Below are 26,546 nucleotides of genomic sequence, written 5' to 3' on the forward strand. Positions count from 1 at the left end.
CTGCTGACTACGGTTCAAATCCCTGGTGCCACATCTGGTCCCGAGAGCACTGCTGGGAATAACCCTGAACACTGCAAAGTGTCACCTTTCCCTGCCACCCTCAAACGTGATAGCAATGGCCACTAACAATCTCGTTCCCAAGCAAGGCAAAGGACCTGCTTCTGGTGACTAAGGAGCACATTTCCAGCAGATCAGAGCAGTCTCAGCCTGGCTGGGCTGCCTCAGGCTGTGTGGAGCTCTGGCTTCTCATACACAAATCTTTGCCCGGCCAACCAGGTGAGTGCCCCGGGTGCTGGCACTATACACCATTTCAAAGGATGGCGCGTACATCCCCTCCCCCTACAGCACCCTTCAGGGACCACGCTGCTCTCAGGGGTTCCAGAACCTTCAGAGTCCAGGAGACCCGTGCAATCCAACCTGTGCATGTGCCTGCATCTGTGTGCACACACAGGCATGCATGTGTGTGTGTGTGTGTGTGTGTATGTGCAGAGGCTCATGCACAGGTCTTGTCCTTGAAGGGTCACCGTTTAGCAAGGAGGCTCTGCAGTCATCCCGTGACATGGCTCTTCCTGGGCTCCCAGCCCACAGTGCTCTTACACACCTGACATCTCTCGAAGGCTGGTGCTCACGCCATCAGCCGTCCTGGTCCCTGGGCTCACACGTGGCTCTGGCTGGCATTGGTTGGCCCCTGCATGGAGCACGGAGTCTTTCACCTCCACGGGAAAGAGAAGTTGTTTGCTTCTGGGCCGGCCCCGCAGCCCCCTCCACAACCCCTGCCTGTTCTTATCAGACACTCTTATGATGGGCCTGTGAAATGTCCCCTGGAGGGGGCTGTGGGTCCCTGGGCTGACCTTGTCTGGGCCTATTTGATCAGCTGTTTCTGGCCCGTGCTGGGGGAGCCCGTGAGGAGCGGCAGGACCCGCGTGAGAGCAGCCGGGAGTGCCGGGCCCGGAGCTGCCCTTGGCCTGCCGCGGACGCCTCCTTGGAGGACAAAGGAAGGGGGTTCTGACAGGCCAGCCCACAGGGGGCCGGGGAACAGCCTCACAGCAGCCATGAGGTGCAGAAGCTGGCTCTCGCGTGGCCCCAAGGGCGAGCGTGGGCAGCACCTTCCAAGCACCAACCAGCTGCCCCGGGGCAGGCGTGCGGCAGAGACGTGTCTCAGCAGTTGGGAGCTGGACACGGCGTCACACTGGGCGATGGCACCAGGAAAAGCCCGAAGGACATTTCCTGGAAGCATCTCTCCTCTGCCCAGGTCCGTGTGCGAGGGAAGCCACCCCAGCTATTGGGGAGCCCTCCTCCCTCAAGATAAGCCCAGAGAGAGCTTCTGTTCTGCTTTCACTCTAAACTCAGCCCCGGCGTGGGCTACGGAGGGCAGGAGGAGGCATGAGTGGGAGCAGATCGATCATCCTCCCTATTTGGCTGTCTCCTCTGCTCTCCTGGGAGAGGGTCCCGCCTGACCCCGCCTCTGCTGCTGTGTCAAGGGGCACGTGAGCCCCTGGCTCCCTCCTGGGTGGGCCCCCCCACCTTGTCACCATCCTCCCAACTCTGGGACAGATGCGCCCATGTCCAGAAGCTAAATCCCTCGTCTTAGGCCACATCAGGTTATCTTCTCTCCGCCTCGGCTTTCTGGCTCCAGGCTTCCTGAAAGGGCCATAAACATGCACAGATGTCACTCACGCAGCCCTTCCCTTGGCCAGCACTTCACGGGCAGGCAGCCACTGCTAGGAATGAGCAGCCCCAGGTCAGACACCCTGGCGGGCTGGCAGGCTCTAGAGTCGCCCTCCCCCTGCAGCTCAGCCCCTCCACGGCCAGTTCTCCTGCCTGTCCGACAGCCAGGCCCCTGGGCACCTGCTCTGCCCATTTCCAGCCCCGCTCCAGCACGCCACCTCCGTACACACGCCACCTGCGTGGCGGGACTCCAATCCCCGGTGACAACGGGCCCTCGCTGCCTGGACATAGGTTCTCAAGCCGACACACAGCTCCAGCTCAACTGCCCATTGGTGCTACTGCAGGAATTGCCCCAGGAGGTAGCCGAGAGCCCCCCAGTCTGGTCCCCGCCTGCTTTCCCCGGTTTCCGGGCTGCAGGCTCTTCTCTCGCACACGGTGTTCTCTCTCTCCCCTTCTTTCCCTTCAGCATGGAGATGCAGGGGTGGAGGGTGGGGAGCGGCCATGCACTGGGTTGCAGAGTCCCGGAGATGCTGGGGATCCCACACATCAGCGCCCCTGGGATTTTTGCACTTGCTTGGCAGGGCGGTGCTGCTGGGAATTGAACTAGTGACTCCCGCACGTCCTCCCTGAGCCACAGCCTGGAGCCCTACCTGGGGCGCGGTGCTGCGGAAACAAACATCCTATCTGGGGCTGCCTCTCCTGTTTTCCTTGTCGGCTGCCAGCAACGTGACATTTTCAGCTGTTCACCGGGAAAGGATTCTGCTTATTTTACAGTTATCTGCTCAGCACTTCATGCTTTGGGGGCAGTGGGGATTCAGGAGATAAATGAAAAGTGGTGGGTGTTCTGAGAATCCCTAAGAACTCCGAGGGGAAGGAGAGACAGGCGGCTGCGGGAATGGAGAGCCCCCTCGGTGCCAGGCACGGCAGGGGATGGCCGACCTGCGTGCACGGGACTTTGCTCCTGGCAGCTAAAACATCAACACCAAATCCACTCAATCCAGGCTTTTAATTTGCACTCCCATTCCGTGGGGGTGGGGCAAACACACTCCCTCCCCTCACTGGTAGAGGGGAACTGGCGGAGGGAGCTCAGAGCCAGCACCTCAACAGTAAGAGGGGAAGGGAGCCTGTGCCCCCCCCACACCGGGATATCGAGCCCCACACCCCACCCGCAGGCCAGAGAAGAATGCCAGCTGGCCTCACCTGCGCTGATGTGGCTGCAGGCACAGCGGCCCTGGAGAGCTGGCCGCCCAGCCCTGGCCTGTCCCACAGCCGCCTGGGACAAAGGACACACAGGCACGCATCATCATGGCCCGAGCAAAACGCGTGCAGTCTTGAGTTTCCCAAGTCCATGTTTTATTTATAGGGAGCAGTGCACACCGAGCCCGGAGAGTGGTTTGTAGTCCAACGTCCACGGCCCCACGGGCTGGCGAGCTGTCCCAACGGCAGGTGGCAGCAGGTGTGGTGGCCGTGATCAGGGAGTGCGTTAAGGTCACAAGGGCTACCAGTTTCTGCCGGTGGGGTGGAGCGCAGAACCAGGGCCCCGCACACACACCAAGCCCCAGCCCCAGCCTCGCAGCGGGCCATCCCCCCCTCAGCCCCCAAGTCCACACACACACACACACACACACACACACACACGCGCGCGCACACACACACGCACACACACGCACACACACACACACACACGCACACACACACACGTATGCACAGGTTTGTGTTTGGGTTGTGCTTCCGTGCTTCTGGTCTGAGTACGCCCAGCCCCACCGCTCTCTATGGCAACCAGACCAGACCAACCCCGCCTCAGCTCTCCTCCTGCACCCCTCACCACTGCCTGTCCTGCTGTCTCGCCAAGTCCCCTTGGGATGCTCTGGACTCAGAACAGGGCCAGGGCAACTGATCCAAGTGTCTCAGCACTTCACTCTACACCCCAATTCATTCATTCGGGGGGTGGGGGGACACACTCCACAGTGCTTGGGGGACACACAGTGTCAGGGATCACACCTGGGCCTCCTGCTGGCAAAGCACGTGCTCAGCCCACTGAACACGCTCTCTCGCCCCCCCCACGCCCAACTTAATAAAAATGCCATGCGCCCCCATTCCATGGGTGGCCAGCAGTTTCTGCCACCCCTCAGCCCATCCACACAGCTCAGGCACACGCATGTCTTAAAGGCACCACCCTCCTGTATCAACACTGGCTGAGAAACTCGAGGGCCCTGTCTCATCTCTCAGATCTGAAGCCCGGTGCAGGTCTCTGGGGTCCCCCTAGCCCCTCTGATCAGGCCCCTTTCAAGCCTCAGCCCCTGCTGTGGTTTCTTCCTTGGGGGTGAGGCTAATTGTTTCTGGGGTCCGTGAGGAAAGAGCTGTTTCCTTGGCAGGTCCTGAGTGGCAGGGCTGAACGGCGCTGGGGACAGTGAGGGACAGCTGGGCAGAACACACGTGTCCACTTCCGTTGCGGCGCTCAGGTCCCACTTGCTGACTTGGGCTCTGTCTCCTGGGGACTAGGGTTGGGGACATACTGGTTCAAGGGTGCCCCCATCATGCCTACAAGCTGAGACGGACAGGAAATCTGCCTGACCAGCCCCCTACTGCCCCAGCTGCACCCAGAGCTCTGGACAGGAGACGACTGAGGGTTCCGGTGAACAAGTCCTGGGGCCCAAGTCATGCTCATGGCAACGGGGCTGAGAACACCCAGGAGAGCCGGTGGCGTGCACCGAGAAGAGGATGGCAGAAGTGGGGGCAAAGGCAAGGCGGCCAGGCAGAGCTAGGAAAGTTCCGCCTGCACCCACCGGGGTGGGGAGCAGCCAAGAAAGCCGCTGTCGGTGCAGCGGTTGGCACCGGGGTGGCCGCCTCCACCCGCCATTAGAGCCCCAGGGGTGGGGGCACAGCTGCATGGCGGCCGCTGTGCGCCCCATGGCCCAGGGTCTGTCAGAAGCCTGAGGAAGACTCCCGCGGCTCCGGAGGAAGTTGAACCTGGGACTGAGCACTTAAGAGCTGTTCTCTAGTCAGATTTTTGTTTTTTTTTTGGTTTGGTGGTGGTCGGGGGTCACACCTGGCAGTGCTCAGGAGACCATGCAATACTGGGGCCAGAGCCCAGGCCTGCAGCAGGCAAGCAGGCGCGCACCCAGCCCTCTCCGTCCTAGTCAGGAAACTGCCAGGAGAGATCCCCTTCCCCTCAGGCCCTTTGCAATTTGGGTCTCTTAGTTTGCTCTGGGGCTGGAGTTCCAGCGGTGGCCACGGCTGCCCCTGTGGCCACTGCAGCACAGGCCACTCCACTCTCTGCCTGGGCTCTGTCTGGGGCCATGGGGACAGCCCAGGGCTGTCAGTCACTTGCAGGTCCAGGATTCTCCTGGGCTGACAGCTCCCGGGACAGGACGCACTGTGAGAGGACGAGGAGGCCCGGGCCGGAGGAGTGAGGGCTGCCCACGGAGACGAAGTCGTCAGGGTTTGAGCACCATCTTCTGGCCAGTCCTTGGCTTCTGAGACCAACGTTCCTTTGAAGATCTCTCTGGCGGTCAGGCCCAGATGGGGTCAGCTTGGGCAGTCGCCAACCAGAACGAAGGGCACGACGGGCAAAGGAGGAACTGGGGGGCTGGAGACGGGGGCTGGCTGGTGGTAGGAAGCTGCCCGAGGCCCGGCCAGAGGATACTGGGCACTGTTAAGGCCCCACCTGCTGCCCTTCCAGCACTGTGTGGTCCAGGCCATGACTCCAATTGACTCACCGCCCCTGTGCCTGACATGTGAGAGGAAGGAAGGGCGCATCCTCAGCAAGCCCGCGCAGGGGGCCGAGGCTCACGCTGACCTCGGGGGGCATCAAGGAATCAAAAATGCCTGTCAGTCCCTCCCAGTGGCCGCACTGAATCCATCTAATTGCACTTCATAATGGATCTCACAAACCATTAATTACAAGATGATATTTTGGGAACCGAAGATAAAATCCTTGTGAAATCCAGACTCCAAAGGGCCACTGACCTGTAGGGCCCCAGCAGGCTGCCCAGGCAGGCAGGCAGGGACGACAGCTCCCTGGCCCCGCCCGCCAATCCCGGATGGGGAAGGCGGCAGAGAGACCCCTGAGGGGCAGAGCCCTGGGGAGAATGCCCTCAGTGGAGTGACTTACACCAGCTCTCTCCACAGAACCCCCCTAGAGCTGCGTCTTTAAGGGAAGGGCTGGCCCTCCTGACAAGGTGGGGGTGCAGCAAGGACTTGGGGCTGTCCTGGGTGATGTGGGGGACCCCAGGCAGATGGGAGAGGGAGGGCAGTGAGGAAAGGGCCACAGGCTGAAGGTCGGGGTCCCTGGATGGTCTGAGGGTGCTTTTCTCATCTTTCTCTTATTTAAACAGCCAGAAGGCACTGACAGCTTTCAGCCGTGTGTGTGTGTGTGTGTGTGTGTGTGTGTGCGCGCGTGCGCGCTCGCGCGCGTGCGTTGGGGGGGCTCACCATCCCCCTGTGCCCCCTGCTCCACCTCCTGCTGGTTGGGCTATTCCCTGGGGGTGGTCAGCGTTGTTGAGGCCACGGCAGCCAGGCAGAGGGAGGCAGGCTGACAGCGCCAAGAACTCAGAGGAAAACGATGCTTCCTGAGTTTCCGGGTGAGGCCATTTTGGTTGTCGCTGGGCTAAAAGGCAGCCTGGGCGGGGGTGCCGAGGGCAGGCGGAGGCACTTTCCTCCCCACTGCATGCATCCGAGTCCACCGGCCGTGGGGCCGCTCACTTGGCCTCCCCACAGATCAGGGTCACGGTGCCGTCCAGCAGCTCCTCCACGGTCACGGCCACCAGCTCGGAGCTGCTCTGAGGCGCCTGCGAGTCTGGCAAGGTGACAAACACCTGCGAGCCGGCCAGCTGGGTCTCCTCCAGCGTGATCACCTGCTCCGCGGGGGCCTCCGGCTCCGCGCTCTGGACCACCTGAAAGGGAGAGTGGGTGAGGCTGCGGGGGCAGCTCCGCGGCGCCCGGCTCGGCCGTAATGATGATCTTTATGTTTTCACCTGAGGAGAGCAATTACATGTGCCTAATGGGAAGAGGCGAGTCTCACGCGGCAGCGATGCAAAAGAGGAGGCAGGCGAACAATTTAAATAACTCTGGGCGCCAAATTGCTATCATCGAGCCCAGCGCGCCGGCCGGCCGGGGCGCCGGGCTCTGTGATTATGCGCCGGAGAACGCTGGCTCCGTTCCTCTCACTGGGTTTCCCTGTCGCCGAGATGACACTCTGGAGGCAAGTGCCATGTGAAAGGAATGCTACTGAGGGCGGCGGGTCTCCCGCTTGGCACACGGACCCGGAGCCAGTTACCGACAGCCTCCGCCTCGCCACGGTGGCACGTCAGGCCGAGTCCTCGGGGATCTACGGGAGCCCACGCGGCCGCAGATGAAGATGAGGCGGGGGGGGGACTGTGATTTCTGTGTTTGTTTTGTTTTGGGTTCACACCTGGCAGAGCTCAGGAACTCCATGGCAGTGCTCAGGGGACCTTATGGGCCACGGGGATCAAACCCGGCTCTGCCGTGTACCATATACCCCTGAACTATCCCTCGGTGGAATGTGACTTGTGTCGGCGCCCTTCTTTGGCCTGCCCGGCCAGCACCCGGTCCTTATCTTCACAGGCCACACCCCCTTTCTATACCTGCCTCCGGGGTCCGAGACTGCCCGCCCAGGTCCAGGGCACTGCCTGGGGCTCTCACCCAGGTGCTGCCTAAATCTGCTGAGAGCCGGCCGGCCGGAGTGGGCGGGGACAGGGGCCCATCGTCGTCACTGCCAGCAGTTCCCCAACTGTTTCTCTCCCCCTTCCTTTTGGCAGTGGAGCCTGTTTACTGTTCCCCTCAAACGCTGCATTCCCAAGAATTCTGACAAGAGAATAAGAGCTGGGCAGCTCTGGCTGGGGAGAACCGGGCTCCTCTTGGTGGCTCTATGGGACTGGGCAGGGAGGCAAGTCCTTCCTCGTCAGCCCCGCCCCCGGCTGTGGCTGACTGAAAGAACTGAGTTTCCCTTTGTCCCTGCCCACCTGCCTGGAGATGGGGGCAGGAGCTGACAGCCTTGGCGCCTGGGAGGGTCGCCCTTCTCCTTTCCCGGAGGCCTGCACGTTCCTCGGTGCTTCCCGGAGCTGGCACAAGCGTGCAAGGTGGGAGGAGAGACCCCGGGCAGGGCATGTTGGGCCAGTCCCGACTACTCCTGGCTTGGTGCTGCGGTGTCACTCCTGGGGTGCTCACAGGAGTCAGCCTGAGCAGGCCTCGGCCAGGCGTGCACTGGGTGCACTGTGCCAGCTCCCTGGACCACTTCTGGAACTCCTTCCTCCAGGCTCTCGCCCAGGTACCTGCACTTCCTGCTCTCATTAGCGACCCAAACAAGAGGCCCTGGTCTGGACGGGCTCCTCGTGGGCCCAGTGAAGCCCCAGAGAGAAAGGCTGGCTGTGTGACAGCGCCTCCCCCGTGGCCCTGGGTACCCTGCGGGGGGCACCCGCCCTCCCGTCCACAGCCCCCAGAGTCACCTGCACCATCTGGGGGGCGGTGGCCGGCGCCTCCGTGCCTGCGGCCCTGGGGTGCTCGGAGTCCAGGTGTGCGTGCAGCTGGGCCTGGGCGGTGAACAGCTCCCCGCAGAGCTCACAGGGGAAGGTGCTCTCTGACTGCTTGAAGTGCTCCGTGGTCACGTGGTGCTGTAGCGCCCCGGGGAAGCGGAAGGTGGCCCCACAGTACAGGCAGCGGAAATGCTGGGAGCCTGTAGGGGGGACATGAGGGGAGGGGCGGCGGTGGGTGGCGGGGCCAAGAGGAGGCCCTAGAAGCACAGCGGAGCACAGAGGCAGATGGGTTTTGTGGCCCTTGAAGCTCTGGCTTCAGCTGTAGCTTGGGGTTCATCCTTAGGGGAACCATTCAGTTACCAAAAAAAAAAAAAAGAAAAGAAAGAGAAAAAGGGTTGGGGGCGGGGCTGGCTCAGTGGCAAGCACTGCCGTGCACCAGAACAGAACGATGGGCAGAGTTCTGGAAGCCACGGCTCTTAGCATCCATGTCAGGCCACTCCGTGTCACCAAGTCCACCCCCTGTCCCCCACAGAGGGCGATGCTGGCACTACTCAGCCCTGGGTCCATGGCTAAGAAGTTTGGGCCGTGACTTCTATGATGGCCAGGGACTGGGGCAGTGGTGTGAGGGGGAGGACTGGGCAGATGTGATGGGTCCCTGCAGAGTCAGGCCCAGAACCCCAATTTCTCTGTGAGGGACAGGCACCCTAGGAGGTCCCTCCCAAGGGACAAGGGCCTCAGCCTGGGTCCCTGCTGGGAGGTGAAGTTCCAGGCGCTGAGGACTGGCTGGACAGCTAGCCTCATGCCCGGAGCAGGCTGGCTGTATCTAGGGTGCGAGAGATGAGGCCGGTGCTCTTCCTGCGTGGCTCCGGGCCCCACCCCAGGGGAGAGGAGGCACACGGGCAGTCTGACCAAAGCTGAGAGGCCGGATCCGCAACCTAATCCATTTATTTATGTTCTCCTTTTTATGTACGGACACAAGAGAGCATAAAAATCTATGTCAAATTAAGACCAACGCCGCACTTAGTATAACCTATAAATTCTAAATGATAGGAAAGCAGGGTTTAATTGCCAGCAGTTTTTCTTTTTTAATGGCTCATTAAAAACGCGCATCGGAACTGGAGGCACTTTCAGTCTGATGTACTGCAGGCGCCACGGCGAAGGGGCAGCCCGTGGCGCTCGGCCTTGCGGTACCATCCATGGGCCGACAGACCCGGGTCTCGGCCAGCCTGCGAGGGGCTACCCGAACTGGCCCTGTCTCACAGGGGCCGTGGGTGGAGAGGGCACTGACCTGAGTGCTGGCACTTGATGTGGACCTGCAGCAGGGCGGGCGTGGGGAAGAGCTCCTTGCACTGGTCACACTCGTGGAACTTCACATCTGCACAGCACGCGGGGAGGCAGGGCGAGGGGGGAAGGGCGGCACAGCGGTGGTTAACACTCGACGGGCTTAGGACCTCCCACCCTGATGGTGAGGAGCCCCTGCCCTGGTCCCCGAGACCTGGACACATGCAGGGGTATTGTGAGGACCCGGTGAGGAAACCCCACAGCCTGGCCGAGCGCCCGCACTCAGGGGACACTCGCTGGCCGCCCACTGGCGGGCGCTGCCTGTGGCGGGAGTGGGCTGCTCCTTTTCTCAAGGAGGAAAGCCGCCCCTGCCAAGCTCACGAGGCTGTTAGTGCCAAGGCAGGTGCCCACCCTGGCCGGGGAGGCCCCCCAGTCTCCAGCCTGCCTGTGGGCTCAGATGGAGCATTCCCAGGGGCCTGAGAGGAGGGGGCACTGCTCCAGGCCTCCAGGCTCGAGACCCTCAGCTGGAGAGGAGCCGAGTGGCATCCTTAGGGTTCCCCTCAGCCCCTGACTCGGGCAGGAAGTGGGCAAGAGGCATGGCTGCTGCATCACCAAGCCTCTTGTCAGCTCCCCGGGGCGGCACCCTGGCGGCACCTGCATGCTCTGTTTTGATGTGCCGCTTGTGCTCCATGGTGTTGGAGAAGGTCTTGTCGCAGGAGCTGCACTGCAGCGAGGAAAACCGGGAGGAGCGGTGGTTCTGAGCCGCAAAGACGTCAGGATGGTGGGTCCGATTGTGGTACCACAGGCCAGACAATTGCTGCAGGGGGCCGGGCAAGTGTTAGTCCCAGAAAGTTCCAGCCAGCTACAGAGTGCTCACGAGAGGGGGAAACATCCCAGGGGAGGCTCAGGGCCTGGATCTCCTGCCCACCCCCGATGCTGTTGGGCAGGGGAAGGGACCCAGGCCCCCACTGCTGCAATGATCCCCCAGGCAGGGGCCTCTCTGTCCTCACAGTGAGTGTGTGGGCACACAGGTGACACAGACGGACAGCTGTCCGGTCTGTAAGATGAGTGACACTGCCTTGCACAGAGCCATGAGGCCGTCAACAGCAGACCAGGAGGCACATCCCGGCCCTCCTGTCTGTCCCTCTCCCCGGAGGCCCAGGCACTGCAGAGAAGCCAGCGCCTGCTTCTGCGGGACCCAGCGTGACCAAATGTCCCTCCTTCCCGGGCTCCAGAGCAGTGTGGGGACACCCCTGACTGTCCTGTGACTTCCCCGAGCCTGAGACGCAGCTCTGCGATGCCCAGTCACTGTGCCGGGCTCAGCGCTCTGCTGGTGATGCTGGAGGCTGTGCTTGTCGCCACGGGGCCACGTCTACAGCAGCCGGCAGGGGGCGGGTTCGCTCTGTGGCTCTGTGGTTCTCATGTGGTGGCGGCTGCCTTTTCCCTCCACCTGGGGCTTCACTCTAAGCACATACTGAATTCTCAGGTGAAGCAGCAGAGTCCTACCTTGGCATTTAAGAGGCAACCCCCAAACAAGGCGAATCCAGCAGTGTGGCCAAGCCCTGGTCCCCGGGTGCACAGGGCAGTGGGTCCTCTGGACTCTGAGCACTGCACGTGGCTGGTGACAGGGGCACCCACAGACGCTCCATGCCTGCAGAAGCCCCACCATGGTCCCAAACCCACTGGGCCCTCTTAGAAATCTACCTTTAAATGAACAAGCACTTGCAGTGAACTTCCCGGCATTGCACCTGGGGGTACCCCTGACCTGTGGACTGTTCCCGTGCCCCCCTGGACGCTGCTCCAGACCCATGAGGAGTCATCACGAGTCGGTACCCTTTGTGGGAATCACACTGTCGTGTCACATCGGGGGCGGGGCAGGCGGCGGCTCACCTGGTAGGCCTTGTTACAGATCCCGCAGCTGAAGGGCTTCCCCCCGACGTGGGTGACCATGTGCCGCTCCAGCATGGAGGGGGCGCTGAAGATCTTCCCGCACGTCAGGCAGGGGTGGTACTCCTTGGAATGCACCTCGTGGATGTGCTTGCGGTGGTCCTGCAGCGTGGGGAAGCTCATCCTGCACTTCTTACAGTCATAGGGGTCTTCTATATCTGGTGCCGCGAGAGGAAGGGGCAGGGGTGCCGGGGGTGAGACGCGGGACCGGGCCAGCGGGGTCTCACACATGTGGGCAGGAAGCTCACACCCCCGCCCTTGGCTGCAGGACCAGCCACCTCTGCAGCACCAAGATAAAGGCCCTGTCACCTCTTAGCACAGCCCCCGAGTCCAGGCCCATCCCGGCTTCCCAGGGAATACAGCCACTGCCCTTCCCCTCCGAGTGGCGGGGGCTTCTGATTCTCTGTGAAGATCTCCAACACCCTCCCAGATCATTTATACGCCCTCTGCTCTCAGCAGAATGACTGCACCCCAGGCGAGACTCCACAGTGAGAACATTTCAATAAAAACATCGGTGATATTTGGCGAGGACCACGTGGCCAGCACACTCTAACTGCCTTGCAAATATTAGCTCACGAATACTTCCAGGATCCCTGTGACTAGCTCCCACCCTCAGTCCTAGCTTACGGGTCAGGGAAATCAAGATTTTGGGTGTCCGGTGGCATAGGTGGGAAATGAGAGAACAAGGGTCACAGATCTCAGCTTGAATCCTAAGGCCAAGCTCTGAGCGACATCCTTAATTGGACATGCCAACTCTTTAGTGAGGCCTCAAAAAATAAGAACAAACACAGATCATGAATACATTTGCCATCCCCGTGGCAGGAAGCATCAGTCTTTCTCTGAAAGCAAAATATTTTAATAATAAAAATCCTTTGCTCATAAGAAAGGGCCAGCTCGCAAGCCAGTCTTACGCGTGCAGTGATTCCGATTAATTCCAGAATTCTGACATGAAGCAGCACTTGGTATCATTAACTGGTTTCCCTGTGGACATGAGCTCCTGCAATCTCAGTTTTACGCTGTCATTTAAGACACTTTGAAGCTGCTCTCTCTGAGCAATGATGTGGCTGCATGAAACAGGCGGGGAACAGGCAATGCAAGTAGGGCCTGTTGCCGAAGACATGGCTGAGACACGCAAAGCATTCTGGGTCCTCTCCGTTCTGCCACGCACTGTCACCGGGAAGGGGAGACTAAACGCAGAAAGCCACTTAAAAGAGATGGAGAGGCCATCATACTGTGGCTCTGGGGCCGGGGGGCAGCCCACTGCAGTCTGGGCAGTCATACGAATTCCTCGGGGGAGAGGGGTGGGTGGCCTTTTAATTCTTCCCTAGACTGCCCGGTGTCCAGCTACAAACACAGCGCAGAGGGGCTGTGGCTAAGTCCCTGGATAGACTGACTGTGGACACAGAGCCTGTGGTTGTGAGGCAACTACACATAAGAACAGGGGGCGTTGGGGGATGGGGGTGCAGGCTTTGATGGGAGAGAGGCCATGTTGCCCTTGCCACCAGAGTACCTGGCCTGATGTGGGCCTTTTCTGCAGGCTGGGCTGGGAGCGTCATGCTTCCTAGGAGCAGCCCCTCTCCTCTCCCAGCAGCCCGGCGGGGAGCACCCTTTCCCCTGGTTTACAGAGGGGGTGTGAGAGATGCAGGAAGCTAATGAACTCTCTTTGGTGCCAGCACAGGGTAGGGCGCAGCCCAGGACCCTGTGGGGGCGCTGAGCATGGTCCTGCTGCAGCAAGAGGGTCAGAGGCAGCACCCAGTGGCAGGTGCCTCCCCGGCACCTCTGGAGGATGCAATGGTGACAGGAGCGCAGGGTTGTCACCTGCCTGTGTCGGCATTCCCCCAGGGAGAGGAGGGAGGAGGGGGCAGTCCCTGTTAAAGGGCATTTGCAAAGGGATGTGGGGGCAGAAGTTGTGAGGGGACTGTGGCGGGGACCACCGAGGCTGGGGTACGGAAACTCTGAAAGCGTCGGGCTGCTCTGAAGGGGGAGGCAGGTGTGACTCTATGCGGGAGAGAGGCAGAGGGTAAGGGGAAGGAAGAGGTGCTCAGAGGACTGACGGGAATGCTCCAGGGCCCGTCTGCTACAGAAGTTCTCCCTTGTCACCTTAATGTATCTCTACAGGCCAAGCTGAACCAAGCCGACTAAACAGGAAGACAAGGGAACAGCCTGGGCAGAGAAATGGCATCCCACAATCGAGCCTGTTCAAATGGGGACTTTTTTCCAGAAACAAAACCCAGGAACTCAGGGTCTTGCATGAAAGTGGGAGAGGGAAAGGACTGGTCATGCCACAGTCCCGGCAGGTGACAGAGCCTCTGAGGACTGTCGGGGCCAGGCCTGGCACCCAGGACCCAACCTCCACAATCTCAGCACCTACTGTGGAAGGTGTGCAGATGGATGGAGAGGCCATTGGCTTGCCGGAAGCCCTTGCCACAGTCCCTGCAGACGTAGGGCTTGTCTCCGGTGTGTGTCCTCACGTGGCGGGAGAGCTCAATGGACTGGGCAAACACAGCGTCGCAGTACTGGCACGCATACATCTTCCCTGGAAACAGCCAGGAACAAAGTCACACCCCAAGGCAGGCAGAGAGGGAGAGGGAGGGGGAGGGGGAGGGGGAGGGGGAGGGGGAGGGGGAGGGGGAGGGGGAGGGGGAGGGGGAGGGGGAGAGGGAGAGGGAGAGGGAGAGGGAGAGGGAGAGGGAGAGGGAGAAGGAATATTCAATGACAGCTCGAGTGAAGTACTGGGCAGGAGCTGGGAGCCGTGCACTCCAACGGCACCTCACAAACACAGCTGGTCACATGCCGCGGGGTCAGCAGGCGCTGATGCTCTCAGTCCCCCGGGGTTACTCATCTGCTAGCCAGCACCGACCCCACTCCCAGGAAGCAGGGGTCTCCTGGGCCCAGAGGCACAGCCCACACAGTGCAGAGCTGAGACGGGAGCCTCCTCCCAGCACCTCACGGAAGCGTGACACCCGTCGCTTTCCCCCCTCTATGTTCTCATGTATGTCATGAGGATCTAACGGCCAGACTGCACGGAAAGGCAGGGAGAGCCCAAGTCTGGACGCCTGGCGCCAGTGAGGACACGCTCTGTGTCCCCCAGCTCCCGACAGGCAGCCCGGGGAGCTCAGTGAGTGTCCACAGAGAGACGTGGAGCCACGGCGGGGCTTCCGACACAGAGGGGCCCCCACAACGCTGACATGTAAACAGAGCAGTTGGATCCCGGGGCTGAGTACATGGAACAGCGGAAGGGGTGGGGTCCAGTAAGAAGGATACCACACTAGCCAGGTGAAACGAGGGGCTGTCCTTAAAGAGGACTCCCCAGAGGAGATGGAGACTCCTCCGAGCAGCCTTCCCTGATGCAGGTCTCCTCCCCTCCCACTGGGCTGATGCTCCATCCCATCGGGCAGGACACTGGGGCCTGCCCTGATGGCCCTCCTCTGCTCTAGACCAGCAGCTCCGTGGGTGAGACGAGACCAGTGTGGTCACCCAGCACCTGCCAAGCCCAGCAGGTTCTCTGCACAAGCTCTTCTAGTTCTTTTGTTCGGGGGGGTGGGGCACACCTGGCGATGCTCAGGGCTTACTCCTGGCTCTGTGTTCAGGGATCACTCCTGGCAATACTCGAGGGGGGGCTACGTGGGGAGACGGGGATCAAATCTGGGAAGGCAGCATGTAAGACAAGTGCCCTGCCCACTGTACTATCTTTCCGGCCCCTCTTCTCATTCTTAAGCCTGACAGCGAAGCCCAAGGAGGGCCTGGCTTTCTGTACCTTCTACAGAGACACCGTGGTCAGGCTGCGCCCGGGCTCCCTGTAGAAACTCTCCTCCCATAATCTCGTGCCGGGCCTGTGCGGGGTCATCAGTGCGTCCGGGTGTTCTGGGCTTTGATTCCCTTTTGAATCAATGCTACCTCTCCCCACTTGGATTTCTCTCTACGGGTATGTGTGGTGTGGGCAGCTGGCATGGCAGGAGCCTGCTGGGACAAAGCCCTCGGCCCGCCTTACCTTCCGAGTGCTTTTTCTTCGTGTGGTAGGCCAGAGCCGAGGCCTGGGTGAAGGTCATGAGGCAGTGCTTGCACATGAAGGGCCGGTCCCCGGTGTGAAGGCGGAGGTGGTTCTTCAGGGTTGAGTTAGCTGCAAACTTGGCGCCACATTCTTCACAGGAGAAAGGCTTCTCGTCAAAGTGCTCTGTCAGTTTATGATACTGCATGCCTAGGGCGGGGAGAGAGTAGGAGAGGGTGTGTGTGGGGAGGGGTGGGAGAGGGGAGGGGTGGGAGAGAGGAGGGAGGGGATAAAGCATAAAGCATCCTGGGACTCCCTTTTCCGCCCCTCCCCCCCCCGACCCGCCAATCCCCTCTGCACTGATACCAGGTACTTCTCTCTTAACTAGAACCCAGCCGCTCAGAAAGAGCAAGAAAGAGCAAGAGACAATTCATTTTTATGTTCCCTCGGGCTTGGCTGACATTTGGGACAAGAGAAAACAATCCTGACTATACACCTCCCGGTGTTCCGGGGCTCCTGTTTATAATCAAGGAACAAGTGATACGTGGCAACCCAGCCTCAGGTGCTCCGCAGCTGGCTATGACTGCGAACCACCACCACAGTCCACGGAGCAGGGAAGGCACCGTGCGAGGGTTCCGCTCAGTCATCTTAAATCTTCACAACTAGCCAGAAAAGCACGCGGGTGGTCTCAGGGCACCCACTTAACGGCGGAGGAACTGAAAGCTCAGCGAGATGGTTCTGAAGCTCACGCTCTTCTCCACACACTGCCTGCCGTGGCAGGAACCAGCTGCGTTCTCTAAGGCCGCCCCCAGCGTTCCTGCACACAGCTAAGGGGAGGCCTGCTCGCCCCCAGCCCACCCTCCCCGGCTCCGGAGCCTTCCGGAACGCACCTGAGGCATGAGCAAACTCCCTGCCGCAGAGGTCACAGGTCACCGGGAGCCTCTTCTTCTTCTTCTTGGGCGCTTCCGGCTCCCCGCCTGTGCCATGGGCCTCCAGCTGGTGCTTCTCCAGCTCCTTCTTAGACTCCTTGGTCTCCCTGCACTCCCCACACTGGACCTGCTTGCTCTTGGCCGCCCGGCAGCGCTTCATGTGCACCTTGAGGCGGCAGTAGAAGTGGAAGCTTTTGTCACAGGCCTTGCAGATGAAGCTCTTCTTGGCAGCGTCGGGGGAGGCAGACGTGTCCTTCTCCTGCTGTCCTGGCGAGCAAGCGGGCTCCGCCTGGGCATTCTGGCTCCCGGCCTGGCAGGCCGCGTCGGCGGGCCCGGCTGCCTTTCCATCCACTTTGTTGTTGGCGTCGGGGCGAAATCTAGTCCTGACCTTCCACCGCTGCTCCCCGTTCTCCTGGGTCAGGAAACCTGCGCGGGAGAGAGGCTGCAGGGCTCCACTTTACTTCCTGACGTTCCTTCTCGGAGAGACCGGGGATTCCTGGGGACCCTCATGAAACCCTGTGGTACTATCACCTGCCCTCACGGTCCTGAGATACAATCAGCAGCATTTTACCTGGATGCCTCTGACCTTCTGAGGCACTGGGAACACTGGATCAAGTCTTCTCCGAACGGTTCTACTCCCCCCTTGAGAAAGGCAACAGTGCGGCGCCTTGCCCGGCAATGTCCCCCAGCCACCGCCCCCCTCCTTACCAGTGGATGCCAACTCCTGCAGGACAGGCTGCAGGCCTGGGACAGACGGGTGGGTGATGCACAGGAGGTGACACATTTCAATGGCGGAGACGGCTTTCTCCGAGGCGCTGCTCGGCTCTGCTCTCTGGGAAGCATCAGGGCCGGCTGTCTCTGAGGAACTGCTCAGGATCTAAATGAGCACCAGGAGACAACGGTTTGCAGTTCCTGTCAGCGGATTTTTCTCCACCGTTTTCTACTTCAAAGAGGAAAACTGCTAATTTCAAGAAGGCACTGCTCCCTCTACCACTGCATATCACGTGGAAACTAGCAAGGGTCCCGCTTCCCCCAAACAGGAAAATTAACAGAACAAAAACTACAGGGGGCATTGTCAAGACAAATGGGTAAAAGCGAAGAAACGGGGATGAGAATGCAAATACAAACAAAAACCCATTCAACATCTTCTCAAAGAAGGACCTTCTCAGACACAAGGAGCCTCTCAAAGAACTTTTCTAGATCTCGGTATTCAAAGCTTACGGAGCGCCGGGACTCGGCTGTTGGTGTATCTGTCTGGAAGATCAAGATAACTTTTTATAATATATAATTGTCTCCATGTCTGGAAGTAATTCCACACGATCAGTGACTTCACATTTTTAGATACTTAGATGTGTCCTTTTAAACATTTTCTTTCATAAAGAAAGGCAGCTTTTTTAAATTAGGTTCAAATAGGGGCTTGAAAGAGGCCACGAGTTTTATTTCAAAGCTGTCCTCTCTCAGAATGTCCGAGTCACCGGCAGAAAGTCAGTACACCGAGAAAATAAAGCTCCACCATCCACAGATGGCCAAGTGGGATCCTGGTTTTGGAAGACATTTTATTTCTGCTCTTTTCAAGGCGAGCTAAATAAACCTGATGTTCCTGGAAGCAGGCAGGAGACTAATTAGTGAGGCTAACCCCGAGGAACCGCAGAAGCGCAGTCTCTGAAGTACCTGGTATGGTGCAGGGGTGAGGCCACCCCTGGGAAGACCTCGGAAATGGGTTTTGCCCCATCCCTCCACCATCGAGAGTCCCCAGGGTTGGGGGGGAACAAAAATGGGGTGCGCCTGTGGGCCCCTGAGAAACCCGCCCTCCTGCATACCTCCCAGACTCCCTGTACCAAAAGCAGGTGAAGGTGTGGACGTGTGATCGGATGCCCCATTCCTCCACGCTGCCCCTGCCCCCCTACACTCCCGCCCCCCGCAGACACACGGCACCCTGAGCTGGACGCCCGGTGGCTCGCCTCCCAGTCCCCACCTGCCTTTTCTGGGATGCCGGCCACACTGCGAGAAGCCTCCCAGTAAATGAGTTGGCAGTGTTTGCCACCCCATATGGGCAAAGGCTTTGTTCTAGCTATGTTTATCTTGGCTGTTCCTAGAAACCAGAATAGCGTATGCGAGAAGGCGGTTTGCTTTTCTCCCTCTGAAAGAACTTCCTCCTTAGAACACGCTGGGGGGACCCGTATCACCACAGTCCCTCTGAGATCCATCTGCCTAGGTCTGGACAAACGGGGTCACTCCAAGCCAATCAGAATCTGCCTAGAAATCCTGGCCTCCTCTCCCATCAGGGGGAGCATCCCCCACAAGGGACCCCTGTTCCCTTACATCTCTCACGGAGCGACCCCTCTCCCGGGGAGGGAGCCGCTTCCCTTATCTGCAAAAAACGCTCAGTGCTCCCTCCCGCTCTCACCTGCCACACACAGGTGGGAGGATTAAAAGGAACAAACTGGTTACAATGTGTTGGCTCAGCGGGGGCTCAGCTCAGTCTGCAGGGCTGATTCTTCCCTTTGGAGTCCACACAGGCCCCAGGGAGTGCTGGGTGAAACCCTCCCCACACGGCTCCCCCCACACCTCAGTCACCGCCTGCACCAGCCGCTCCTCCTCGGGGGTGCTCTGCTTCAGCTCGGCCCTTTCCCGGAGAGCCGCCAGGATCAGCGCGCGGTGCCTCAGGATGATTTCTAAGGCAGCGCTTTCGGGGGTCATCACTGAAAGAAAGTGGGGAGGGGGGGATTGTGCTGGAAAGCTCTTTAGTAAAACTAAGTACCGCACGGGTACCTTTTTCCCCTGGTCTGATTCTCAGCTCCGCTCTTCACAATCAGAATACACCTTGCTCTGTCTCCCACCTGGGGCTGGGAGCGAGGAAGGTGGCAGGTGGCAGGGATGAGAGCAGAATGATTGCCCCCTACCCCACCCGCCCCCCACAGTCGTTTAGAACCAGGACTACAAACTCCTGTGTCCCTGGCTGAGGGGCCAAAACCATGGGGATAGGGATGACTGACTCCCACTGCGGAGCTCTGGCAAGGCAGGCAAAGGTGCTGGGTGTCTGGTGCGCGCCGTGCCACGGTGGAGGCCGGGTCTCCTACCTGCCCGGAAGAAAGCCTTGGCGCCGGGCTCCCTCTGGATTTCCTCCAGGAGCAGGCCCCACGGGCAGGGCGCGGGCTCCTGAGTGGCCAGCAGCAGCTGCCACACGGCGGTCGCGGGTAGGGTCTGCTTCTCCGCAGCCTCGGACACCAGAGCACTGAAGGCCCCTGAGCCGGGGTCACGCCTCACCAGTGCCTCCATGACCTGCAAGGGTGGCCGGGCACGCCGTCAGGGGGCCACAGCTGGGTGCCCTAAGTATCTCGCACCCCGATGGAGCTCTGCCGTCTTCCTTCGGCACGCCCCCGCCGCCACCCCCCTCACTAAGGCGGGAAGCACAACTACCCTCCACCTCACTGGCCCCTGGAGGACCGGCCCCCTTGACTGGCCCCTGTGCCTGTTGATAGGAAATGGAGATGGCGGCTTACCCCCAGGGTTCCCCTCCTTTCCTTCTCCCTCCTTCCCCCTCTTTCCCTTTGGCCTCTGACCTCCTTCTCCCCAGGGGTTAAATTCTTCGCCTGTGAGATCCTGTTGAGTAGCATCTGGCTGTCCGTGAAAATCTCAGAGAGGTTTTCCTGGTACCGTCTCAGGAGCTCGGTCCCATAGTCCTCGGGGCTGGTGTGCGCTGTAAGGACAGTGACAGGCGGTAACAGTCGGAATGGCAGAGCCTACCGCAGTCCCAGCCCAGAGCCTCTGCCACCTCTGAGAGGGGAAACGGCTCATTCTGTGGTCTCCTACACACATGTTCGGAACTCCTTTTGTCTATGCTTCCTCACTCAGCGTGTTTGGGGTCACAAGACCACTAGCACACGGCGGAGGAAGCCTGTAGCAGCCCGACACGGGGGTAAGTAGAAGGCTGCCCTGTGAGAGGTGGATGAACAGGGGCGCTGTCAACCCTGAGGTGCAGGCTGCTGGGGATGCCCCAAAATACAAGCATGCATCCAGGCCATGGGTGTGACGGGCCCACCCTTCTGTTTAGGTGGCCACTAGGTCAATCTGTCACCTTATAGCTAGGTTGACACCTGGCAGTGCAGAGGAGCCTCAGGGACTCTGTGGCATGGGAACTGAATTCGACCCCTGGAGATTCTCCATCCCCGGGCCCTTGCTCTCTTTGAACATGCTATTTGTAAGGAGGAGTCAAAACTCTCCAGCATTTCTCTTCATCTTGCAGGATTTAAACCTGAAATCTTCGCTTTGCTCGGGTGACTCTACTTCCAGGATCCTATCTTTAACTGAACACAAAGAGATCCCTATTCTAAAGACATCTGTCACTGCAGGATTTGTGATGACAATGTTGATAATTGATAATTCCCGAGTGCCCATAATGTGCTAGGTGCAGTGGAAATCTCACAGCAGTCATACTCGGGGATGCGACAGGCACCGTTCTTACCCCTATCCCACAGAGGACAAACTGGGGTGCAACAGGACTTGGCCGCCTGCTCAGGGTTGACAGCCACAAAGCGAGTGAGGACGCAAACCCAGGTAAGTCTGGAGAGTCTTCTCACCATGCTACATGTGTTCCCATAGCAGAGCCAGAAGTAAACGTCACCTACAGCTTATGCTGGAAACCCACAGAGCCTGCCAGACACAGGATGATGCTTTTTGTTTTGTTCGGTTTTAATATGGGGGGAGAATGTTGTTATACTCAGAGAAAATAACAGTAAAACATGGTAGAGTATCTTAACGTCATAAGAGTTATGTATAAAATATGTCAATATTGACATTATGAGTGGCAGGGTGTAGGTTGTCTCATTGTTTTACTAATTCATTTTTTGTGTAAGAAAACATTGTGATTAACAGTTAGAAAAAAGTTCACTGGTTTCTCAAGTGCCCTTTTTCCGAATGCCATCTCAGTTCGGAAGGCCCTGGTATAGGGTGGAATTGGCTAAAGTCCTGCTGTTTCTCTAAGAAGAGGGACATGGACTCATTTCCCAAGGAGAACGGACATAAGGGAGTGTTCATTCTGGGGCACGGAACTGAAGCGTACTCATGTGGGGAATGGTCGCAAAATCAAGTCTGAGTTTCTGTTCGTATCTGCCAAAACTGTGAACTTTGTGAGCCTCTTTTCTCTTTCGGCATTGACAGCCCAGGAGAAGCCACACATTCACAAGCCGCCGAGTCATAGGAGCCTCCCTGGGGAGCCTGAGGGCGAAGACACAATGTTGGACCAAAGACCTTAGCAACGGGAACCTTGAGATCACTGCTCTGTGGCCATGAGCTCCCTTTTTGCAGTGGCATTTGAGAACATTACCTCACCCCCGCCCCCAGCATGGAGCCGAAAGGCTGCTTTAAGTTTTAAGCTTCTGTAGCAGTGGTCCAGAGGGCCAACAAGTAACTAATACCTGCGGTGCTGCTCGGCAAAGTGGCGAATTTCTGCAAATTTTCCAGCAGAAGGCCCAACTTTGGGAATGCCATCTTCACAGCTTGAAGGAGCTTTACCAAACTCTCAGCAGTCAGGGTCTTGTCTTCAGACATTCTGTGCAACAAATTTTCTATGGTCTCCTTGGGTGTTCTGCCCTCGCAGCAATTCAGAATCACCTGCAGTGGCAAGCAATCACCACACACCAGTTATGAGAGTGCTGAAAGCGTTTGACCCAGCCCTGGGAAACCTGACTAGATGGTGCGACAGCACAGATGGTCCCCGTGAATGCCTCTGCTGGGCTCCGGCGCTACTTCCTTTCATAGTTCCTTCATGATATTGTTTCCAAAAGCCCAAATAAATAGTTCTGTAAACACCCTTCGTACGTATCCTGCCGCCAGGCCTAAATGACAGAGCTGGCACTGACATCCCCCTGGCCCGGCAGATTTAGTTTGTTCAGACACAAAGATGGAGAAACAGACCTGCAATCGATTAATACAGTGGTTTTCAACTCCTGTGCAAAAAAAAAAACTATACAACAATGGTACAGGCTGTCATTCAGAACAATTTTATTTATTTTTATTTTATTTTTTGCTTTTTGGGTCACACCTGGTGATGCACAGGGTAACCCCTGTTACTCCTGGCTTTGCACTCAGGAATTACTCCTGGCGGTGCTCAGGGGACCAGATGGGATGCTGGGAATTGAACCTGGGTTAGCCATGTGCAAGGCAAACGCCCTATCTGCTGTGCTATCACTCCAGCCCATTCAGAACAATTTTAGTATCTTTGCTTCCTTTCATTCTATGTGCACAGCCATTTAAATACCCAGATAATTTATACATTAGTCAAGTAGCCTCTGAAGTAAACAAATGACGTGCATTTCTGTGTGACTTTTCTTGCAGACTACTGACTGCTTCTCGCTGCTAGTAGTGTGCCATCCTCCACGACACTCGCATCAGTCCCAGGGATCATTTCCCAGTTCCCCTCCCCTGTTCTGGGGGATAATTGGAGCTGTTTTACAGATACTGTCCCAGCATAATGGGAGCAATTCCCTCAGGGACTGTAACTCACTATGCAGAACTTCAGGAACTGATAATGTAGAGGATTATTGCAATATGTGTAATCTATCGATTCGCAGCTTCTGAGCTTCCTTCTGGGATGACGCCAGCTCTCGGGAGGGGCAGTGAGATCAGTCACGGTGGTGTGCCAGAGGACACCATCAGCAAATTAACTCCCAATTGAAAATAATGAATTTAGCTATAAAACCAAATTAGTTTTATATAGATGAAAAGAATATCTATATTATAGATGTGAAAGGAATGTATATATTATAAATCAAGCTGTCCTATTCCTGGTCAGTAGAGAGTAGAGAGTACAGCTACTCTCTTTGCTTAAGGTCTAATATATATCAAGAGTTCTACGACGTGAATTGCAATTTAAATTTTCCCCAGCTTATGTCTAAAAACCATTCTGATTTCAGCAGCACATCTTAATTCCCAGGCAGTGGCCTGATCCACAATGAGGCAAATACGATCCAGAGTTTGGGCACAGGCTTTAAGGTCACTCAGATCCAGTTTGAACCCCAATTCTAGAAGCCGTGTGTCCTTGGGTAAGTTAGCTCTTTTTAAAAATCCTGGTGAAGCAAGATCGTTTTTACTGAAACTTACTTAGAAAGAAACAAGGGGAGAGAGAGAGAGAGAGAGAAGTACGTGTTCTCGACAGAGAACACAGGTTTCTCCAGAGCTGAAACAGTCAAGCAAGACACGTGCTTAAGAGAAAATACGGGTCTGAAGAGCAAGTACAAGTTACATAATTCTTTTAATGTTATTTCCCTTTTCTAAAAAAAAAAAATTGGGGCTTGAGCGACAATACAGCGGGTAGGGTGTTTGCCTTGCACGTGGTCGACCCGGGTTCGATTCCCAGCATCCCATATGGTCCCCTGAGCACCGCCAGGAGTAATTCCTGAGTGCAGAGCCAGGAGTAACTCCTGTGCATCGACAGGTGTGACCCAAAAAGCAATAAATAAATAAATAAATAAATAATATAAAAATTTCAGTCCTGGTAAAGGCATGGGTTGGAACACTGTATGGCTAAAACTTAATCATGAACAACTTTGTAACTGTGCATCTAACGGTGAGTCAATAAAAATAAATAAATAAATAAATAAAATTTCAGTCCTTAGACAAGAATTCTATAAAACTCTTTTAGAGCCTAGAACCATAGCAACCTTTACCAACTGACTGTAATTATCGACACATTCAGGAAGCAGTATGTACAGTGATCAATAGAGTGTGTTTTGTTAAATTCCAAGTCTGCATTCCAAAGAGCGGTAGCTTTAGAGGAAATGCTGAACCTAAAGTGTCTTTAAAATGAGGGTAGGGCTGGGGAGACAGGACTGGGGGTAAGGGCTTGCCTTAAACACGGCCAGCTGCACTTCAAGCCCCAGCTCTAAGCACCGCCAGGGTGATCCCTGAATGCAGCCCCTGGAGTAAGCCCTGAGCAGTGCTGGGGTGCCCTCCCCACCCTCAGACCCCACCCTATCCTAACAAAAACACACGGAATAATAGCATGGGCAGAAACCAGATGAAATGAACCCATGGTCTCAGACCAAAGAGGTGCAGTGGACCCTGAAGGGGAGGGCACTGCCCAGGTGTGGTATGCAAACACTCGCTGTGAAGACATATGAAGCTGTATCCCTAGAAACACACAGCCAGGGCATCTGATGGGATTTCAGTGCAAGAAGCAAAAATTAAAATAAAACGCCCGAGTGCCTGTTCCAGACAAGGTCCAAACTTGGCGGTTCTGCATCCACATCCACCCCACAGCCCAGCTTTATCACTGCGCTTTCATTTTCATGAGGAGTGGCTTAATGAAGCACTGCTGACACCCCAATCCAAAGAAGGTCTTTTTTCCCGTGTGTGATTTATAACTAATTTAAGTTCTTCTGCTTCAGTCCTCTCTGTCAAGTAAACTGAAAGCGACAGAAGAAAATGACGGTGTGGTCTGTCTTGCTGCAGAGAATGGGGCCGAGTTTGGGCTCTACTTATAAATGCTGTTTTACCAATATAATGAAGCAGGTCAAAGGACACATTTGATCTAGAAAATAAGGAAAGGCTGAGTGGGTAATTGGATGAAATCACTAAATAGTGGATCAGATACTTCTATAAGTAACTTACTCGAACCAATTACCTGAAATTATACTGACTCCGAACTCTAAGGAGAAAAACAGTGATTTGATTTGATTTTACCTTCTATCTCTTCTCTGTAAGTTGAAAGGAATTAAAAAATTAAAAAAAAAATCTTAAAAGCAGTGGCCAAAGAGCAGAACAGGCTGGGCACATGCTCTGCCTGCAAGAAGCCCAGGTTTGATACCAAGCACTGCACAGTCCCTGGGGAAGCTTCCAGAAGTGACTCTCTGCCACTAGGTGTGACTCTAGATACAGGAAAAAAAAAAAAAAACTTGGAGCTAATTTGCAGAAAGACAATTCTAAGATTAAAGAAAACCAAAGGGATAGGATCACCAAAATCAGCACTCGCTACTACACCTGAGTGGTTTCTACACATTTTCACTCCCAAACATGTAAGCCACGTCCCACAGTTTTAAGAATTGATGCCCCAAAGTGTGCTGGCTCTATTCCTTCCTTCCTAGATATAAAAATATTTTTAGCACAAAGTTGAAATCAATAACACCAACAAATACAGTTATCTAGTGGACTGGAGAAGTCATGCCAGCACTTTTATGAGGATTTTAGCAGTGAGCTGGTGGGAGAGTAAATTGGTACAACCTTCCTGAAGGGCGACTTGGCTCTATATATTATATATCAAACACCTGAGACATTTCATACTCTGTTACATTACCTCACTTCCTAGCAATTATTCAAAAGAAAAAAAGATTGAAAAGATGCAAAGATTTGTGTACAAAAATGGTTTCTGATACAAAACTGAGGAACAGACAGTATCAAACAATGAAAGTCCTTGGCTTTGAATTACAAAAGTGAGATACTGAGCTGCAGAGAAGGGAAAGGAAAGGAAGAGTCAGTTCAGAAGTGACACGAGGACCGTGGTAGAGGATTTGGGTCACTGTAGTGGTGTGAAGGGGCAGCAACTGGACTGTTTTGGTTGTTTTTTGTTTTTGGGCCACATCTTATAATGTTCAGAGGTTACTCCTGGCTCTGTACTCAAGAAACACTCCTGGTGATGCTCAGAGAACCATATGGGATGCCGGGGATTGAATCTAGGTTGGCTGCATGCAAGGCAAGCGCCTTACCCACTGTGCTATCTCTCTGTCCAGAGTGAAGGAACTTTGTACATCAAAACTATAAATGTTAGCAGTTAAACTATAGGTTAAAAGGATGTTCTCTGCTGTATCATTTGTAATAGCAATGAATACTCAATACAGAGTGACTGAACTATAGTTATGTCATCCGATAAGAATAATTTGGATATGGAAATACAGCCACTATATATAAATGTGTGTGTGTGTGTGTGTGTGTGTGTGTACGCGCGCACGTATACATATACGTTAAAGAGGAAAGTAACATTAGCAAATTGTATGCACTGAATCACCCCCTCCCAGAATGATCTGGACTGGACAAAGAGGAGTCCACACTCCAAACTGTCAGCAGCGATCCACCTGTAGGGTGGGATGATAGGATGACAGGAGATCCAATACTTTTCTACTGGTGTGTTTCTTGATTTTTCTGCAGCTAAAAGCATGTCCATTTTGGAAAGGGGACAGGTGGCCTAATTAGAAACATGACAACATTCTTAGATATGGGGAAACTGTTTGATGGGAAAATCTCATT

General features: G+C 56.4%; 1 protein-coding gene across 1 annotated transcript in view; it reads right to left on the bottom strand.

Annotated features, from left to right (window-relative positions):
- Positions 1–2,794: 2,794 nt before the first annotated feature.
- Positions 2,795–26,546, bottom strand: part of ZBTB40 (zinc finger and BTB domain containing 40) — a 72,259-nt gene continuing 48,507 nt past the window's right edge. The window contains exons 7-19 of the mRNA XM_004603413.2: positions 21,725–21,920; positions 19,871–20,007; positions 19,388–19,589; positions 18,876–19,009; positions 17,016–17,184; positions 16,269–16,733; positions 15,382–15,588; positions 13,762–13,926; positions 11,334–11,548; positions 10,098–10,260; positions 9,451–9,537; positions 8,136–8,362; positions 2,795–6,563 (exon numbers count right to left, since the gene is read on the bottom strand). Of these exons, the coding sequence (XP_004603470.2) occupies positions 6,369–6,563; positions 8,136–8,362; positions 9,451–9,537; positions 10,098–10,260; positions 11,334–11,548; positions 13,762–13,926; positions 15,382–15,588; positions 16,269–16,733; positions 17,016–17,184; positions 18,876–19,009; positions 19,388–19,589; positions 19,871–20,007; positions 21,725–21,920 (2,562 nt within the window). The 3' untranslated portion in view covers positions 2,795–6,368. The remainder of the gene's footprint in view (positions 6,564–8,135; positions 8,363–9,450; positions 9,538–10,097; positions 10,261–11,333; positions 11,549–13,761; positions 13,927–15,381; positions 15,589–16,268; positions 16,734–17,015; positions 17,185–18,875; positions 19,010–19,387; positions 19,590–19,870; positions 20,008–21,724; positions 21,921–26,546) is intronic.

The sequence above is a fragment of the Sorex araneus genome, chromosome 5 (genome assembly GCF_027595985.1).
Source record: "Sorex araneus isolate mSorAra2 chromosome 5, mSorAra2.pri, whole genome shotgun sequence".
In the NCBI taxonomy this organism is placed as follows: domain Eukaryota; kingdom Metazoa; phylum Chordata; class Mammalia; order Eulipotyphla; family Soricidae; genus Sorex; species Sorex araneus.